This window comes from Ranitomeya variabilis, chromosome 6 (assembly GCF_051348905.1).
Source record: "Ranitomeya variabilis isolate aRanVar5 chromosome 6, aRanVar5.hap1, whole genome shotgun sequence".
Lineage (NCBI taxonomy): Eukaryota > Metazoa > Chordata > Amphibia > Anura > Dendrobatidae > Ranitomeya > Ranitomeya variabilis.
The window spans coordinates 282,640,004-282,658,886 of NC_135237.1; the positions used below are offsets into that span (position 1 = coordinate 282,640,004).

Consider the following 18,883-nt stretch of genomic DNA (forward strand, 5'->3'; position numbering starts at 1 on the left):
CCATTGCGTCCTTAGGGCTCCTACTCACTTGCGAGCAACTGGGATGAGTCTCGCATGTTTAAAACCCGGCACTCAGATCGGAGCGTGCGGCCGCATAGGGATACATGCAGCCGCACACTCCGCTCCTCTGTACCAGGTGCAGTGCCGGGGTATTGCCGTGCGAGACTCATCCGAGTCTCCCACAAGTGAGTAGGAGCCCTTAGACTGATGCGTCAGTCCATGAGAAAGGGCACACATAATGAAGAATAGTGCCCTAGGCAGGCAGTACTTACTGTCCACTCTCCGTAGTCCATCCTCTTCTTTGGCACCTTCTTTAGCACCTGAGTTCTTTTGCCATTGTTCTTTTTCTGATGCAGAGGCCTAATCTTGCAGGCTCTGGAGTAATTGTAGGTCCATCCCCCCCCCCCGCATTAAAGAATGCTGTAGATAAGCCCCTGATGGCGGTGGCCGCAGTTTATAGGGCCAAAATGAGGTGACAGATTCCCTTTAAAACTACAAATGTAAATAAGGGTGCTTTCACATTGTGTACAGACACCCGTTCGGTGACTCCATCAGGTCTTGCATCTGAACCACTCCTCAAAATGCGAGCCAGACATATACACCAATGAGGACATAGCCTTTAATGGTGCCGGCAGAGCGAACGTGTGATCTGTCATGCAACATTTCAGGCGTGTATGCCTGCTGGAGGCGGACACTAAGACATAGGAGACTGCATCTAGGTGTCTGACTCCAGTAGACATACATGCCCAAAAATGATGCACATCAGAGCGTACGTTCGCTCTGCCAGCACCATTATAGGCTATGACCCAATTGTTCTGTGGGGGTTCAGACATAAGCCCTAATGGGGCCAGTGAACGGATGCTTTTGCAGCGCCCCAGAGTCCTGGTCGTTGCAGTACTGACGCTCCGCTGCTAAGGGGAGTGATGTTATTTCTGATGGCACTAAAGGAGTTCACCTGACTGGTATCACAGGCACCAATACACTTCACCGTCTGGCCTCCAGGGGGAGCTAAGGGTACTATGCATTAGGCCACTCCTCACAATCTGGTAAAACTGGGGGTTGGATAGAAAGTGAGAGAAGAAGCTGACAGGGTTTTGCCCAGGCAACACCTAGTGAGAGAAGGGGTTGCTTGAGAAGATTCAGGGGGGTCCCTGTCAGGGGTGGGATCCTGACAGAGGCCTAGCAAACAGAACAGAACGTTACGGAACCGCGCCTGCACTGATTTGCGGCGGTATCTTAAGAAAGGACAAGAAGCGAGGTTTATTGTGAAGCAGTGAGAAACGAGATCACAGCAAAAAGGAGATAATACCAGTAGGAGTCGTGCCCCGAGATCGGCAACATCCTACTGAGGCGCGTAGCCGGTGGCCGGAACGCCGAGGAAGTATTGGGCTCCAAGCATTACTTCAAACAGCGGCAGGACAGTTAATTATAGGTTGGCTGTCTCACCTAAATCACCTAAGCAAACATACGGGGCAATTGTGGGAGAGGGGCGACACTAGGGTCCCGGAAGAACTCCAGGCCTTCCCGTCATACGGGTGCGTCCTAGCCATATCATCTGGGGGACGGAGAAGAACATCAGAACAGAAACGAGAGTTGTGAGAAAGAACATCAGAAACAGACACAACAGTTGTGAGGACTATCCCGTGGTGCTCAGCAGGGAAGTACTACAACACACAGGCGCTAGAAGGTAGGCACTGATTTCCACCTGCAAAGGGAACTCTGGAGGTGTCTTCGGACCGGCCACTCTCAGCCAGCCCTGTTAGCAGTACTCTGGATTGAGGATCCTGAAGCCTTCAGTAAAGAGGTAAAGAGACTGCAACCCTGTGTCCTCGTTATTCATCGCGACCTACACCACGCACCATCATCTCATCTTTCATTGGACGCCCCTTAGCAGGGTCACGGACCGGGTCTAGCCACCGTGACAACCCCGAGACAGAGAGGCCCGGTACCGAGTACCCCAAGGCCCTGCGTCTGGGGGCGCTCCACTTTAACGCAATGTGAAAGCGCCTAACAAAACAAATGTGTTGATGTTTCTTTTTAAATATTTTTTATTAATTTTTTGAATAAAAAAACAGGAAATGGGAATAGGGGAGGGAAAATATAACAGTGAAGAATAGGGAGAGGGAATGGAAAGGGATACAATTAAAGAAAACAAAAAAAAATAGAGAACCAAATGTAATACAATAGTTCAACAGTAACAAAATGCATAAATACATTTAAAAGAGAGCGAAATTTTGGAAGGACAAGTAAATTACAATTATTTATTTTATTTGAAAATCTATTAGGAGGTTAAGGAGTATAGAATTTATCAATCCAAATCTTCCATTTTTTCAAGAAATTTTTAATACCACTATTATTTACAGCGAATCTCCACTCCAAAAAATTGTGTTGGTGAATTTGATCTATAATGTCTTCAAATTTAGGGAGTTCTGGCTTATTCCACCAAAGAGCTAACATATATTTGACAACAAGAAATATATGAATGATAATGAATTTAACCTGAGGGTCAACTATTTCCATGTCCAGGGAAAAAAGAGCTCTTTGTGGTGTAAGCACAAAATTATCCGTGAGTGAATTAATATAATTAGAAACTTTTGACCATAGAAGTTTTACCTTTGGGCAACTCCATAAAAGATGATATAAATTACCTTGGTGGCCACATTTCCTCCAGCAAGTTGGTGAATAATCCGGAATTATGTGTGCTAATCTAATTGGGGTATAATACCACCTAGTAATTACCTTAAAGTAGGACTCATGTAAAGCTAACGAAATGGTGGATTTGTAAGTGGTCTTAATAGCATTGTCCCAGCTCTCAGCCTGAAAGGATTTATTGAGGTCAGATTCCCACCTCTTCAAGTAAACATTTTTGAAACCAACACCATCTTTATTGAAAATTCTATAGATGTTGTTTAGGCTCCATATATTTTTATTTTTAATATTGCACAGTAGTAAAACGAGAATATCTAGGTTAAGAGGTTTGCTACCTAGTAGTTTCTGAACACCTTCTTTTAAAATTATATAAGGGATTAATTCAGAAGAGGGAAGATTAAATTTTATTTTTAACTCACTAAAAGTGAGGAATTTGATTCCATCATATATATTACCAATCTTTTTAATTCCTGACTTACTCCAGGAATCGGATAGTGAAAAATTATAAATCGTGGATAATAGTTGAATAGGAAACTTCAAGATTTGTTCGGTTCTGTTAAAGTTCTTCCTTGAAGGTTTGAGCAATAACCTCCAAGCCTAAATAACAGCTCTAAAAATAGGATGAGAGGATTCCCTCTGCTGTCTGTGAAATAAGAAGCTGAAAAAGATGTGTTGAATAGACTGGGGGCTTTTCATTTCATTTTCAATTTGAAACCAGGCTGGATAAGATCTGCCTTCAAACCAATACCAAGTTTGTTTAACTAATGAGGCTAAATAATAAGTATAGAAATTTGGTAACCCAGCCCCACCATTGCGTTTATGTTTACATAGAATATCTAAGGAGATCCTAGCCTTTTTCCTGCCCCATAAAAATGAATGTACCAACTTTTGGAATTTATAAATAGATTGATATGAAAAGGTAAGAGGGAGGGTCCTGAAAAGATACAAAACCTTGGGCAAAACAAAAGTTTTAATAGTCATTATTCTGCCAAATAAGGACAGTTCAGAATGAGCAAAATGTGTAATGTCACTAGTGATCGAGTTTAGAGTTTTTTCTAGGTTGACTTTAATTATATTTTGTAGCTTATTAGAAATAGTTATTCCTAAATATTGTATTTCATCATTACCCCTAGCGAAGTTTGTCTGTTCTGTTAACTTCCTTATATCAGAGTCCTTCATGTTGAAGGTAAGATATTTTGATTTCTGGGGATTAATCTTAAAGTAAGATATATCAGCAAAAGCCTTAAGTTCCAAAGATAAAGCTTTAATCGAGGTTATAGGGTCCAGAAGCGTGAAAAATAAGTAATCGGCAAATAACCCTATTTTAAAATGACGAGACTTCAGGTTGACTCCCAAAATATCCATATTTGATCTTCCTTTTTCTGCAAAAGGCTCCATTGCGAGGACGAACAACAGAGGGGACAAAGGACACCCCTGTCGCGTACCATTGGAGATGGTAAATGGGTCAGACAAAAAATTATTAGAGTATATCCTGGCACTGGGTGCCGAGTATAGAGCAAATACAGTAGACAAGAATTTGGAATCAAAGCCAAACTTTTCAAGAGTTGCTTTCAGGTAAGACCAGTTTAGCCTATCAAAGGCTTTCTCAGCATCCAGTGCCAGAAAAACGGCTTGTGAGTTCGTACTGTTGATAATATTCATTAAGTTGATTACTCTTCTGGTCCCGTCCGAAGCCTGGCGACCCTCGGTGAACCCAATCTGATCGTCTACTAGTAAACGTGGGAGGATAGATTTTAGCCTGTCGGCTAATATTTTAGAATATATTTTAGAGTCACTATTGATTAAAGAAATTGGGCGATAATTCTGAATCCTTTCAGGATCCCCCCCACTCTTAGGAATCATTATAATTACTGCTTCCTGCATTTCCTTAGGGAAGGAACCTTGGGCAGAGGCTAGATTAAAAATGGGGACTAAATGAGGGGCTAAAATTTTTGAGAAGGATTTATAATAATCATTAGAAAAGCCATCTGGGCCAGGAGTTTTGGGGGATTTTAGTTTATTGATAGTATCGATAATTTCTTTTTCTTTAAATGGGCAGTTGATGGACTCCAAATCAGATGGCGTAATCTTAGGTAAGCTAATACTAGATAGAAAAGAGTTTATAGAATCTGGATCAATACAAGGGGAATTTGGATCATTTTTTAGGTTATACAGACTATTAAAAAAATCAGCAAATGATTTAACGATATCTTTTGGGTGAATCAAAACCTTACCCGAGGGAGCAATAATTTTAGAAATTCTTTTGTTAATACGTTCCTTTTTTATTTTTGCTAGCATGTACCTGTTAGGTTTATTCAAGGAGGTGTACACCTTGAACTTTGAAGCTTTTATGACAGAGTCATATTCTTGTAGGATTTCAGATTTTAGTTTTTGCCTTAACTCTAGAATTTCTTTTTGTATACTTGGGGAGGGAACTTGCAAATTATTTTGCTGTGATTCTTTAAAGTGTATTTGGTTTTGCAAATCTACTATTTTTTCCCTGTTTTTCTTTTTATACCTAGCTGCCAATTGAATAAGTCCGCCTCTTAGGACGGCCTTGTGAGCATTCCATAATGTGAAAGGGTCTATATTATTAGTTGTATTTTCTTTGAAGTAATTGGATAGAAGAGATTCTATTTCTTGTTTATATTCAGGTATCTTGAATAGGGTTGGGTTACACTTCCATAAATATCTGTTGCCAAGGGAAGGACCTAGTAAAAATTCCACTAACACTGGGGTATGATCAGATAAGGATTTTTTAAGGAATTGAATACTCTTAAATTTGAGGAGGGTGAAGATATTTGATAAGACCAAATCTATGCGAGAGGACGTCTGATGTACGTCAGAAAAGTGTGAAAATTCATGAGAGGAAGAATTAAGACATCTAAAGATGTCAAATAATTCATTATTGATCAGCCATTTTTTTAAAACCGGTGATTTATGACGTACTAGAGATGAAGAGTCCATGGCACTATCTGGAACGATGTTAAAATCTCCTACCCAAATAGTGTCTCCTATTTTGATCTTATCAACTTTTTTTAATAGTTTATTTAAGAAGGAAATTTGATTCTTATTAGGAGCGTACACATTTACCACTGTGCAAGGCTGATTATTCACTAAGCAAGCCAAGATGTGGAACCTGCCGAGATGGTCTGTTATTTCTTTCACCAGCTGAAAAGGAACAATGCCATTTACCATTGTAATGACTCCGGCTTTTTTTTTTTAATGCAGCGACTTAAAAGAATGAGGAAACTTCTTATGGTGGAAGACCTGGCAATTATCTTCTATTAGTCTTACCTCCTGTAAACAAATAATCTCTGCATTAGCAAGATTAATTTCCTTCCAGATAGAAAATCTTTTGTTTGGGCTATTAATGCCCCGAACGTTGTATGAAAGAATCTTCATCGGTATTTAAATACAAATAAAACAAAACTAAGCAGAGAATAGTTAACCTCACTATAACCTGTCAAAAATGTTAAAAAAATTGTGAACCTTAAAGGTTCTCCTGGAGGACACCAAGTAAATGGGTCTCACCTACGAGGGGGTTTCAACACAAAATTAGTGGCAGAGATCCTAAAAAGACATCTCTGGTTTTGAGGACAGTAATTATTTTTAATATTAAAAGGCAAATTTTATATTTAGATTTGGAAAAAGGGACCCTTTTTAGTCTTTGTCCTTGAGGGCCATCTCCTCAAGGAGGAAGTTAATAAATCTAGAACCCTCCTGGGGAGAGCTAATTTGATAGTTTTTACTCTTATACCAAACTATTAATTTAGTAGGAAACCCCCACCTATATGGGATGTGTAATTCTCTCAGTTTAGATGTTGTTTCTCCATAACTTCTTCTTAGGTCCATTGTGGCCTTTGAGAAATCCAAAAATAATTTAATGTTATTAAATGGCTCTGGGAAGGACCCTCTTTCTCTGATGGTTTTAAGGATTTTTTCTTTCGTCTCAAAAAAATGTATCCTGAGGATGATATCTCTAGGTTTATCCTTGGGAATCTCCTGGGGACGAGGGAGACGATGTATGCGATCTATGCTCAACTCTAAATCAGTAAGGTTTGGGATCAGTTGTTTAAACAAATTTTTAGAGTATCCCGAAAGATCTTTCTGGAGAACACTTTCAGGTACACCTCTCAATTTCAAATTATTTCTTCTATTCCGATCCTCAAGATCAGTTAGTTTATTCTTGAGGGATAAAATTTCGGATTGGAGAGAAGCATTCTGTTTAGAAAGAGAAGAGGTGTCTTTTTCTATAAGGGTAATTCGTTTTTCGGTTTTTTCGAATCTTAGGTTAAAGCTGGTACAAGTTTCTTGGAGGGTTTTGTTTTGTATCTCAAATCCTATCCTCATGGATTCACTAAAAGACTTAAAAAGAGTGGCAAGAAAACCCTCAGTAGCTTGTCTGTTGGAATTAATGTAATCATCTAAATTAATAGCTGGAGGCGAAATCTTTATTGGTAAAGGAGGTTCTGTATGATCCTTCTTGAACCTCTGTCTATCAGGGCTGCCGTTGGGTGAGTGGTCATCCAGAGGAATTATCGAGTCCTCGAGGGAAGGGTCTAATTTGCTTTCCTGACTGACCAAACCTTTTCTTTTAAAGGAACTGGACATATCCATTTCCTCTGTTTTTGGAACATTGAATATTGGTGGTTTGAACGCCCCTTTATTATTCCCTTTTTGGAGGGGAATGTTAGATTGAGAATTGGAAGGTAAAGATTTCTGGTTACCCCCCCTTTTAACAGCATTGCTATGTGAAGGGATGTGGGAAGGTCTTCCAGACATGAAATTTTGTTCCCCCTTCCTGTGGGGAGACCTAGATTTTTCAGGACTATGTTGATTTGACATATCCCCACTTGAACTTGACTGAGTATTGTTGTAGTGTTTAACACTTGCTCTTCTCCCCGACGACTCCATTTTGGATTAGAATACTTCCAAAATGAGTTTAGCCAAAATAAGGTGTATAGAGTATCACGACAATACAGTACAATTGAATATAATATACCTTATGACTTGTAGAGTAACCTAAGGAATAGAAAGAAACAATATATAATCTTAATATGGCAGATGTTAACTTGTATAGATTTACCCAAGGAGATATATATATATGTCTCTTATCACTAGAATATATTCCAAACAGTAAAGTTCTATTTTGCGAGTTTAGAGAGGAGTATATTGCAAACCTGTGCACAGGTAATAATCTTATTATCGTTGTTGCAGTAGTAAGTCACTGAAAGTTCTAATAGATTATGTACCGATAAAAGTTTCCAGGAGAGAGTCCCAACACACACACACACACACACACACACTCACACACACAAAATTAAAAAAAAAAAAAAAAAAGAGAGAAAAACAAGAAAAGGGGATAGATGAATATCACCCCCGGATCCAAGTCTCAGATCTTCTTCTGTGGTGTTGCTGAATGTCTTTATATTAATAAAGACACAGTTACACACCTTTTTCCTGAGGAGACCAATAAATCCCAGTAAAAAAAATTGATAAGGCAGGTGGTATGAAGATAGGTTTTCCGTAATCTTCCCTCACTCAGAGGCGCAGTCTGCTTGTTAATGAAGCGTCTATGGAGATGAGAAGCAGCCGGAACTTCTTTACAAACGTTGTCACTGGTATCAATGCACCCGCTTTCCACCTGAGGTAACTTTCAGAAACAGCATTGTGCCCTTATTTAATTTTGCTATTATAATGCGAAATGCTTCGGGCCAAGCCTGTGAAATCCGCAAATGAAAGAACTTGCACTTGCCTCCAAATTGTTATATCAATATAGATAGAGAGACACAAAAATCAGGACTATTTTTCCTCAAATGCTGTAACCCTGCTCTTGTGGTCCTGTTAATAGCCAGGTTTTAGAGCTTAAATATTCCTTGTGACCCGTTTTAAATACTAGATAATAGTAGAGAAAATAACTGAGGGTCCAGTATATAAGTTTTTGTTCAGATAAATAAGCAGTAAATATCCTGTCGCCAGCCTTTGCAAAGCCACGGTTTAACTCAGCTGAGGCAAATGAATAAAATTTCTTGAATTAAAGTCTTATACTTGCGTCCAATATGACCAGCCATATTCAGGAGTGGGTCAAAACACTGGTTAATAATAAAATATCATCCTCTTGTATATTTAGGAGTTGCTTGTTGATGTCTTAGGCTACTTTCACACTAGCGTTAACTGCATTACGTTTCAAAACGTCTTTTTTCAGAAAAAACGCATCCAGCAAAACTTTTTGCTGGATGCGTTTTTTTCCCATAGACTTGTATTGGCGACGTATGGCGACGGATTGGCATACGTCGTGTACGTTTTACGACGGATGCGTCGAAATTTGGCGACACGTCGTCTCAAAAAAACGTAGATTGTAACGTTTTTTGTCTCCGCCTAAAAAACGTGTCGCGACGCATCCTGCGGCATACGTCGTTGGCTGCAATGGAAGCCTATGAGCGACGGATGCGTCGGGACACGTCGTACGACGCAATGCAGCGCTGCAATACGTTTTTTTTACACTGAGCATGCTCAGAAGAAGTATTTTGTTGCCAATTGGTCAGACACCCCCAAATCTATATAAACCTGGCCTGGGCCTTGAACCCCACATATGCCAGCAAGACACAGAGAAGCAAAGAAGCCTGCCAGCAAGAGCCAGCCTGCCACAAGACCCCAGCCAAGCACAAGACCCCAGCCAGCCTGTCACAAGACTGCAGCCAGCCTGCCACAAGACTCCAGCCATCCTGCCACAAGACTCCAGCCATCCTGCCACAAGACTCCAGACATCCTGCTACAAGACTCCAGCCACCATAGCCAGTGTGAGTATTGCAATTTTAGTGTGCATCTGTGTGCCTGTGCATTTCTGTGTGTATGAGGTACTACTGACTACAGCAAGAGCTTAAAACCTGAAGAGAACCTGAGGCCTGCCATCGTCCTGCACCAGCCAGTGCCATGCTAGAGTCCAGATCCACCATGATGCCAGCCACTGTGAAGACCTGCTGCTTCAGCCAAAGGATTGTCAGCCTTTTGTATGTGTGTGTGTGTATGCGTCTTCTGATTGGTTTCACCTTTCTGCCTTTGTTGTACATATGTGTATTTGCATAAAGCTATGTGCGTGCATGTGTATGTGTGCATTTTTGGACGGCTGTGTGCTTTTGTACCATGTGCCTGCACCATATTATGCCTTTGCCAATTTTATGCCTGTTCATGTGGGAGGGTATGTGTCCATGTGCAGGATTGCATCAGGATGTGGTCAGGATTTTCCATCAGTATTTGTACGCCAAAACCAGGAGTGGGTGATAAAAGCAAAAGTGTGCCTGTTTTCGTATTATACTTTACCTAATTTTTACACTCCTGGTTTTGGCTTACAAATACTGATGGGAAATCCTGCCCAAATTCTGATGCGATCCTGAATGTGGACACATACCATGCATGTTTTTTGGGTACGTCTTGTTGATGGCATGTGCATTTGTCCATGCTGTATAATTGGTTATTTGCCTTTTTCTGATGTATTGACTGTATAGTGGTCTGTGCAGCATGTGGTTTAAATTTTTTTTTTTTTTTTTTTTTTTTTTTTTTAAATCTGATGTGTTTTTTAAAAAAGTCTAGCGGTGTGCAGCTTGTGGTTTGAATGTGTGAGTGTGGGGTTTTTCTATTTAATAAAAGTGTTGAATTTTTTTTTATTACAGTTATAACCATTTGCAGTTGAAGTACTTGTATTTAAAATAAAGAGCATGTCAGCTCCTTGTGATTTTTAAAAAAAAAAGTGCAAAAAAAAAATTATAATAAAATGTTTATTAAAAAAATGTCCGTAGTATTATTTCATAAAGGTAAATTTAAAACTGGTGTATGTACCAATGGTTACACATGCAATACAGGGTTGGTTGAGGGCTCATTTTTTTTAATAAAGGTTAACCTGTAAAGTATTTTTTTTTTTTTTTTGGGGGGGGGAGAGGTTATTTATTTTAAATAAAATGTGTCAAATATATTTTTTCATGGTGTTAACATTAAAAAATTTTGTTTTTTGGGACATGGAAATGAATGGTATAACGTGCAACTTTTTGGGGGGGTTTTGGTGTTCACCTGTATGAACATTTCTGACATCATTTTAGTAGGGTGTTTATCATTGAACATTACCTAGTTCAGGGGGTGGTCTAACTATAGATCCATTATACATATAACAGATAAACCAGGACCGCAGCCGCTGCCCACCAGGACACAGCCGCTGCCCACCAGGACCACAGCTAAAGAGCTAGAAGTAAGTTTTGAAGACCCCAATCTGCTACTTCAATGTGTCGAGCAGATTGCAAGTGTGTCTTTAACTTACAGAACCACCAGGACACAGCCGCTGCCCACCAGGACACAGCCGCTGCCCACCAGGACACAGCCACTGCCCACCAGGACACAGCCGCTGCCCACCAGGACCACAGCTAAAGAGCTAGAAGTAAGTTTTGAAGACCCCAATCTGCTACTTCAATGTGTCGAGCAGATTGCAAGTGTGTCTTTAACTTACAGAACCACCAGGACACAGCCGCTGCCCACCAGGACACAGCCGCTGCCCACCAGGACACAGCCACTGCCCACCAGGACACAGCCGCTGCCCACCAGGACCACAGCTAAAGAGCTAGAAGTAAGTTTTGAAGACCCCAATCTGCTACTTCAATGTGTCGAGCAGATTGCAAGTGTGTCTTTAACTTACAGAACCACCAGGACACAGCCGCTGCCCACCAGGACACAGCCGCTGCCCACCAGGACACAGCCACTGCCCACCAGGACACAGCCGCTGCCCACCAGGACCACAGCTAAAGAGCTAGAAGTAAGTTTTGAAGACCCCAATCTGCTACTTCAATGTGTCGAGCAGATTGCAAGTGTGTCTTTAACTTACAGAACCACCAGGACACAGCCGCTGCCCACCAGGACACAGCCGCTGCCCACCAGGACACAGCCACTGCCCACCAGGACACAGCCGCTGCCCACCAGGACCACAGCTAAAGAGCTAGAAGTAAGTTTTGAAGACCCCAATCTGCTACTTCAATGTGTCGAGCAGATTGCAAGTGTGTCTTTAACTTACAGAACCACCAGGACACAGCCGCTGCCCACCAGGACACAGCCGCTGCCCACCAGGACACAGCCACTGCCCACCAGGACCACAAAACGATGTCCTCTTCTGACAGCCCTCCTCCACAGCAACAGCGTGTATCGGTAAGTTAACACAAATTTTTTTTTTTTTTTTAAATTTCTTTAAATTAAATTTTTATGGATAACTACATGCATACATTATGTTTCAACAGGAAGCTGAATCAGATGAGGAGCTGTCAGAAGGGGGCGAGACGGGTGGAGAGATGCAAGTGGAGGAGGAACCAAGTGTAAGTAGTGGTGAAACAGTTGCTTCGCACATCACACTGCACCATACACAAAACAGATTACTAAACACCTGCCTACCTTAACTGAGAATTTGTTTCCTTCATTTCAGGCTGCTGCTGCTGCTCCTGCTGCTGCCGCTGAAGGCTCTCCCAGACAGTCCCAGAGTCGGCGGACTCGTCGCCACGGTCGGCCATCAGTGAGTTTTTTTTTTGGGGGGGAGGGGGATTCTATTGGTACTTTAGTATTTCAGTGTACTAATTTGTTTGTTTTCCTTTTTTTTTTTTTTTTTGACACAGGCTTCACAGCGTGCTCCCGCAGAAGAGGAGGATGATGATGATGACATTGACATCGATTGTCTCATCGAGGAGGTTCGCGAGCGGGAGCCGCTGTGGAACATGGCTGACCGCAGGCATGCTGATACCGGTGTCACCCGTCGGCTCTGGGACGAAGTGTGTCGCAACCTGTTTCCAAGGCGGGAGAGCCTTCATCCTCAGCAGCAGAGCAAACTAGGTAAGTATTCACTTTCCAGTGATGTTTTGAGCTGACTGTAATGTATTGCATTTACCAATTTTTGGTTTTTTCTTTTGATTCTTGTCTTCACAGTTGGAAAGATTAGGAAGCGGTGGCGGTCACTGAGGGATCGCTTTAAGAGGGAATTCAATGATGAGATGAAGGCCCCGAGTGGCTCTGCAGGAAGGAAGAGGAGCAAATATAAATATGGCCAGGCCCTCTCCTTCCTGAGGCGAACAATGCTAAGCAGAGTGTAAGTATTCTACAGCCCACTAATAACCATGTTAACCTGTCTACTTAGTTTGCTTTCAGTCAGGGCTTTTTCATTCCAATGTATTAATTTCATTTGTTTTTTCTTTCACAGCACCTTCTCCAGCCACCGGGCGCCTGCATCTTCCTCTGCGCCCTCTGGAGCGATCCCTCCTGAGTCCGCCACTGAGGGCCACGTCGGTAGGCCCCACACCTCTGTCCCCTCCTCTGACCCCTCTGTCCTCTCCTCTGACCCCTCTGTCCCCTCCACTTCATCCGCCCCAAGCAGTGGAGCATTATTGCAGGCTTCATTGCTCGCATCTGATGCTGAACAGTTAGCGTTCCCTTTACCCCACCCCTCTGATCCTGCCACCTCGACACCACCATTAGGTTCGTGGCGGCAGCGCCAGAGGGGTCAGGAAAGGAGCTATGCTCCTGAGTTCTTACACCTGAATGCATCCTTCCAAGGCTCTTTCAAAATTTTGGGAGAGCAAGTGACTGCTGGTTTCAACATGGTGCAATCACGCATCAGTGAAACAAGCCAGGAAACCAGCAGTCGCTTGGATAGGCTGCATTCAGCTGTAAGTCCCGATCCGGCCAACCTTTTTTTCCAATCCATGCTCATGAGCATGGAGAAGCTTTCTTTTGAGCAACAGATGCGGGTAATGAATACCTGCCATAATGCTGCACTGCAGGCCATTAATGAATCGACCCACACACCTCACCGCACCTCCACTCCAATTCCACACCAGGCCCCATTTCCACACCATACCCCCCATTACCAAACCCAGCCCCAATACCCACACCAGCAGCATTACCAAACCCAGCTCCAATCCCCACACCAGCACCATTACCAAACCCCACGCCACTCCCACTACCCTACCCAGTCACAATACCCGACCCAGTCCCCACAACAATCCCGGCCCCTAGACCAAATTACTTCCCCAATGTTTTCCTTACTGAACTTTTCTCTTCCACCTACCCCAACACCACCCCCCTCTGGTCAGCCTCTTGGTTTAACCCCCACTTCCACTGCACCCCAAACAAGTAGGGTTTCCCCACCTATCGACGTGGTCCAACCTTCCGGCACATCCTCCTCTCATATCTCCACCCAACACTTTGAAAATTTGTAAAGTGTGTAAATAAGATTCTAAAAAATGTTCTAATTTTTCTATAAAAATGTTGGAAAATATATATATATTTTTTTTGCAAAACAAAAAAAAAAAAAAAAAAAAAGAGTTAAAATAAAATTCGGATTACAATTCTACTCTTTGTGTGTGTGTGGATTTATTAAGGTAATATAATAAAAAAAGGTTTAATAAAAACAAACACCAGACATGTAAAGGGTATAACATAATGGTTTTACTAGCAAGAAAACCACGCTTTTGGGCCTTTTTTTTGGGGGGGGGGGCAGAAACACTTTTTTTACATAACCAAAACACATGGGAAACAGGTTACACATGGGAAACAGGTTACACAATCATGTCTTGCCACGGGATCCGCCCGACAGGTGAGACAAAATAATCGGCAAACTGGTCCCTCATCCTTGTAACTGAACTTGTAGAGCGAACCGAGCTGCTGCGGTAGTCCCACAAGGTGGTCTCCAACTCTTCATCATCCAAAGAAACGGGCTCCTTTGACAGGACAAAGTTGTGGAGCACCACACAGGCTTTAACTACCTCGTCTATAGTTGTTGTTTTCAGCTTGATAGCCGTCAGCAGAACTCGCCACTTCGCCGTCAATATGCCAAAGGAACACTCCACTACTCTTCGTGCTCTAGTAAGCCGGTAATTAAAGACCCGCTTGGTATGGTTTAAGTTCCGGCTACTGTACGGTTTCAGTAGGTGCAGCGACAGTTGAAAGGCTTCATCACCTACAAAGACATATTCCAGGGCTGGGTCATTTGTTCCTGGCAGTGGTCTGGCTGGCGGGAAATCGTAGCTCTCTCCATAAAGGCAACGACCCATCGGAGAGTTTTTAAACACTTGCGAATCGTTGGACCGTCCATACGCTCCAATGTCCACGGCAAGGAACCTGCAGTTGGCGTCTGCAATAGCCATAAGGACGATGGAGAAATACTTCTTATAATTATAATACTCCGATCCTGTTCCTGCCGGTTTCGCAATCCTTATGTGTTTCCCGTCAACTGCACCCACACAATTAGGGAAATTGCAAATTTGCTGAAACTCTTCAGCACTTCGCAACCAGATTTCCGTGGATGGTTGGGGGATATACTCTGGTTGCAAAGTGGTCCAAACAGCCCGACATGTGTCCTTCACTATTCCAGAGATAGTTGAAATGCCCAGCCTGAACTGATAATGGAGCGAAGTCATAGATTCACCCGTAGCTAGGAAACTTTATAAAAAAAAAAAAAATGTTAAAAATTGTTTGTCTGTGCAATTTTTTATAATATGGCACTGTTAATTTTTTTTAAAATGACAGGAGACCCAATAAAACCAGCATGAATCCGGTGTAAAAAAACAGTGGAATGTCCGCCAAGAAAACCCAAATTACATGCTGCAGAAAATAGTGCGCAATATGTCAGCGCAGTATTGTCTGCAGCATGTAATATAACATTCAAAATGACCAATGACAGGAAAAAAGCAGTTGCATGTCATCAAACCCAAAAAACCCCCAAAAAAAAAAACTGCAGAAAATGCAACGCAATATTTCAGCGCAGTATTTTCTGCAGTCTGTTATCTAACATTCAATATGAGCAATGACATTTAAATAAAGCAGTTGAATGTCCGCCAAGAAAACACAAACTACATGCTGCAGAAAATAGTGCGCAATATGTCAGCGCAGTATTGTCTGCAGCATGTAATATAACATTCAAAATGACCAATGACAGGAAAAAAGCAGTTGCATGTCATCAAACCCAAAAAAACCAAAAAAAAAAAAAACTGCAGAAAATGCAACGCAATATTTCAGCACAGTATTTTCTGCAGTCTGTTAACATTCAATATCAGCAATGACATTTAAATAAAGCAGTTGAATGTCCGCCAAGAAAACCAAAACTACATGCTGCAGAAAATAGTGCGCAATATGCCAGCGCAGTATTTTCTGCAGCATGTAATATAACATTCAATATCAGCAATGAAATAAAAAAAAGAGGCTTACCGCAGGGTCACCATCAGCCGCTCCGCCGGTGTGATGGCAAGCCTCATCCTTGTATCCTGTCTTCGGATGACATCCTCCAGTTTTGCAAGCAAAAAATCAAAATGTTCAATCCTCATCCGCACGTAGTTGTGGAATTTGTGTGGATTGTGCCGCAACTCCAGGTACAGAGTGGACTGGACACCCCGGGTCATCCGTAGTTGATTAATCGGATGAATCCACATTCGTCTTCGTCTCCGTTGCTGCAGAAGCATCCTACGCCTTTCCGCTGCCGCCTCCTTCTCCCGCACTATGATATCCAGGCGATTTGTCTCAAAGATAACGTCGGTAACCAAACTAGCAATCCTCCCAAGAACACCTTCCATCGCTGCCACAAAACTAAAACCCACAAAGATGGGCTGTAAATACAGTACTATATAGTTTTTCAAATTTTCCAGTAGCCAATCAAATTTTGGGAGCCTCCCCTTTTAAAAACGGATCCGTCGGAAAAACGGATACAACGGATGGTAAAACGGATACAACGTATGCAACGCATCCAGTATTTTCGACGGAAACGTTTAGCGGATTTGCGACGGATCCGTCGAAATGCTGGATGCGTGGCATACGTTTGTCACCGTTTTTCAATTTTTTGACGCATCCGTTTTTTCGGCAAAAAAACGGATTTGCGACGTAATGCAGTAAACGCTAGTGTGAAACTAGCCTTATTCAGGAGCTCTGAACTCTTGCCTCCTACATTGGCAGAGCTCAAGCCACACCCCCGATGTTTCTAAGCCAAGTAACGGAGTACCTGTAAGGGCAACATCCGAGGTGCAGTTGCTGCAGTTTTTAATTGATCATTAAATTGTAAATGGAAAGTCCATGCCATTAAAGGGTTTGTCTCATGTTCATTAATGGTTAAATTGGAAAGTACTTGTAAAATAAGGCAACTTTGCCATTTACATTCTATTAAAATTTCTCTCTGTTCTTAAGAATGGAGGAGTATTTACATCTATAGTTTAGTGCTTGGTAGCTGCTGAGGTTTCCTGGCAAATAAGAATGTCTGGTAAAAGGCAAAAAACGTGCGCTTGCATGAGGTTTGGTATACAGATTGCAATCACCGCTCTGAAGCTGGTCGAATCGCTCCTACTCCGATATTGCAGATCCAGAGCTGCCTTTGTTGGCATCATCAGAGAGTGAATAGTTCTAACCAGCAGCACGACTATGCCACTGGTCTGAACTGTCAATCTTCAGGAGCATGCCACCCCCAGCAAGCAGGATGCAGAGGAGCGGACCACTCAAGAACATGAGCACACCCCTTTACCAATCAACGGTCATATAATAATTTTTGATAACTTTTGAACACTGTGGCGACTTTCATGGGTGCATGATATCTGACTGTGTCCTGTCTTACCCCGCCTGAGGACTCATTTGTAGGACTGTATTCAAAGTAACACATGCAATTGCCTTTGTTTAATTTTTAAAGGGGTCGTACCAACTGAATAACCGAATATTGGTAGGGCATTTGAATGCCATTGAAGAGTTCACCCCCGTTATTAACTGGGCTTCAGTTAACTATGTACTACATGGACACCTTTTTTTATGTAAAATTTTTTATTTAAAGTGAACCTGACAGCTGATACATTCTACCCAATCCACAAGCAGCATGTATCCAGCACGGGCTGTATGAGCTCAGCAATCTATATTTAACTCTGCACTTTGCAGCGTTTCAAATAAAAAAAATAGAAGCCACTGGCGAGCAAACCGCATGTGTGGCTATTAGAGATGAGCAAACCCGAACTTAAAAGTTCAAAGTTCATACCGGACAGTTAGTGTCTGGTACTAAACACTTAAAGGGAACCTGTCACCTGAATTTGGCGGGACCAGTTTTGGGTCATATGGGCGGGGTTTTCGGGTGTTTGATTCACCCTTTCCTTACCCGCTGGCTGCATGCTGGCCGCAATATTGGATTGAAGTTCATTTTCTGTCCTCCGGAGTACACGCCAGCGCAAGGCAATATTGCCGCCACGACCAGGGCCCCCCCCCTGGCATTGGGCCCCCCTTTAATACTCACCTCTCCTGGTTCCTGCGGCAGCTGCAGCGTCTTCAGCGCCCTCTGACTCTGCGACGTCTCAGGGCAGAGGGTGCGATGACGTCATCACTGCGCGCTCAGCCTCTCTGTCCTGAGCGTTGCAGAGCCGGAGAGACGCTGAGCGCACTGGACCTGCGCTGGGAGAGGTGAGGATTTTACTTTTTTTTTTTTTCTTTATGTCTGACTTATGTGCTGGAGACCCTGGGGCAATGCTGGACACTGGAGCAGATTGCTGGACACACTGGGGCAATGCTGGACACTGGGGCAGATTGCTGGACACACTGGGGGCAGTGCTGGACACCGGGGCAGATTGCTGGACACTGGGGCAATGCTGGACACTGGGGCAGATTGCTGGACACACTGGGGGCAGTGCTGGACACACTGGGGCAGATTGCTGGACACACTGGGGCAATGCTGGACACTGGAGCAGATTGCTGGACACACTGGGGGCAGTGCTGGACATACTGGGGCAGATTGCTGGACACACTGGGGCAATGCTGGACACGGGCAGATTGCTGGACTCACTGGGGGCAGTGCTGGACACTGGGGCAGATTGCTGGACACACTGGGGGCAGTGCTGGACACACTGGGGCAGATTGCTGGACACACTTGGGCAATTCTGGACACTGGGGCAGATTGCTGGACACACTGGGGCAATGCTGGACACTGGGGCAGATTGCTGGACACACTGGGGCAGTGCTGGACATACTGGGGCAGATTGCTGGACACGCTGGGGCAATGCTGGACTCACTGGGGGCAGTGCTGGACACTGGGGCAGATTGCTGGACACACTGGGGGCAGTGCTGGACACACTGGGGCAGATTGCTGGACACACTGGGGCAATGCTGGACACACTGAGGGCAATGCTGGACACTGGGGCAGATTGCTGGACACACTGGGGGCAGTGCTGGACACACTGGGGCAGATTGCTGGACACACTGG

At 43.2% G+C, this 18,883-nt stretch overlaps 1 protein-coding gene across 1 annotated transcript; it reads left to right on the forward strand.

The window, feature by feature from the left end:
• Positions 1-11,964: 11,964 nt before the first annotated feature.
• Positions 11,965-14,585, forward strand: LOC143782339 (uncharacterized). Its single transcript, XM_077269694.1, has 5 exons — positions 11,965-11,999; positions 12,107-12,193; positions 12,294-12,507; positions 12,601-12,760; positions 12,872-14,585. Exons 1-5 carry the CDS (start codon positions 11,976-11,978, stop codon positions 13,887-13,889), a joined length of 1,503 nt encoding a protein of 500 aa, XP_077125809.1. The 5' UTR covers positions 11,965-11,975; the 3' UTR covers positions 13,890-14,585.
• The last annotated feature ends 4,298 nt before the right edge of the window (positions 14,586-18,883 follow it).

Excerpts from the sequence above, each read along its gene's own strand:
- LOC143782339 (XM_077269694.1), top strand. The coding sequence starts at position 11,976 with ATGCAAGTGGAGGAGGAACCAAGT. Across the intron at positions 12,000-12,106 it reads AAGTGGAGGAGGAACCAAGT|GCTGCTGCTGCTGCTCCTGC; the intron begins GTAAGTAGTGGT and ends CCTTCATTTCAG. Across the intron at positions 12,194-12,293 it reads GTCGCCACGGTCGGCCATCA|GCTTCACAGCGTGCTCCCGC; the intron begins GTGAGTTTTTTT and ends TTTTTGACACAG.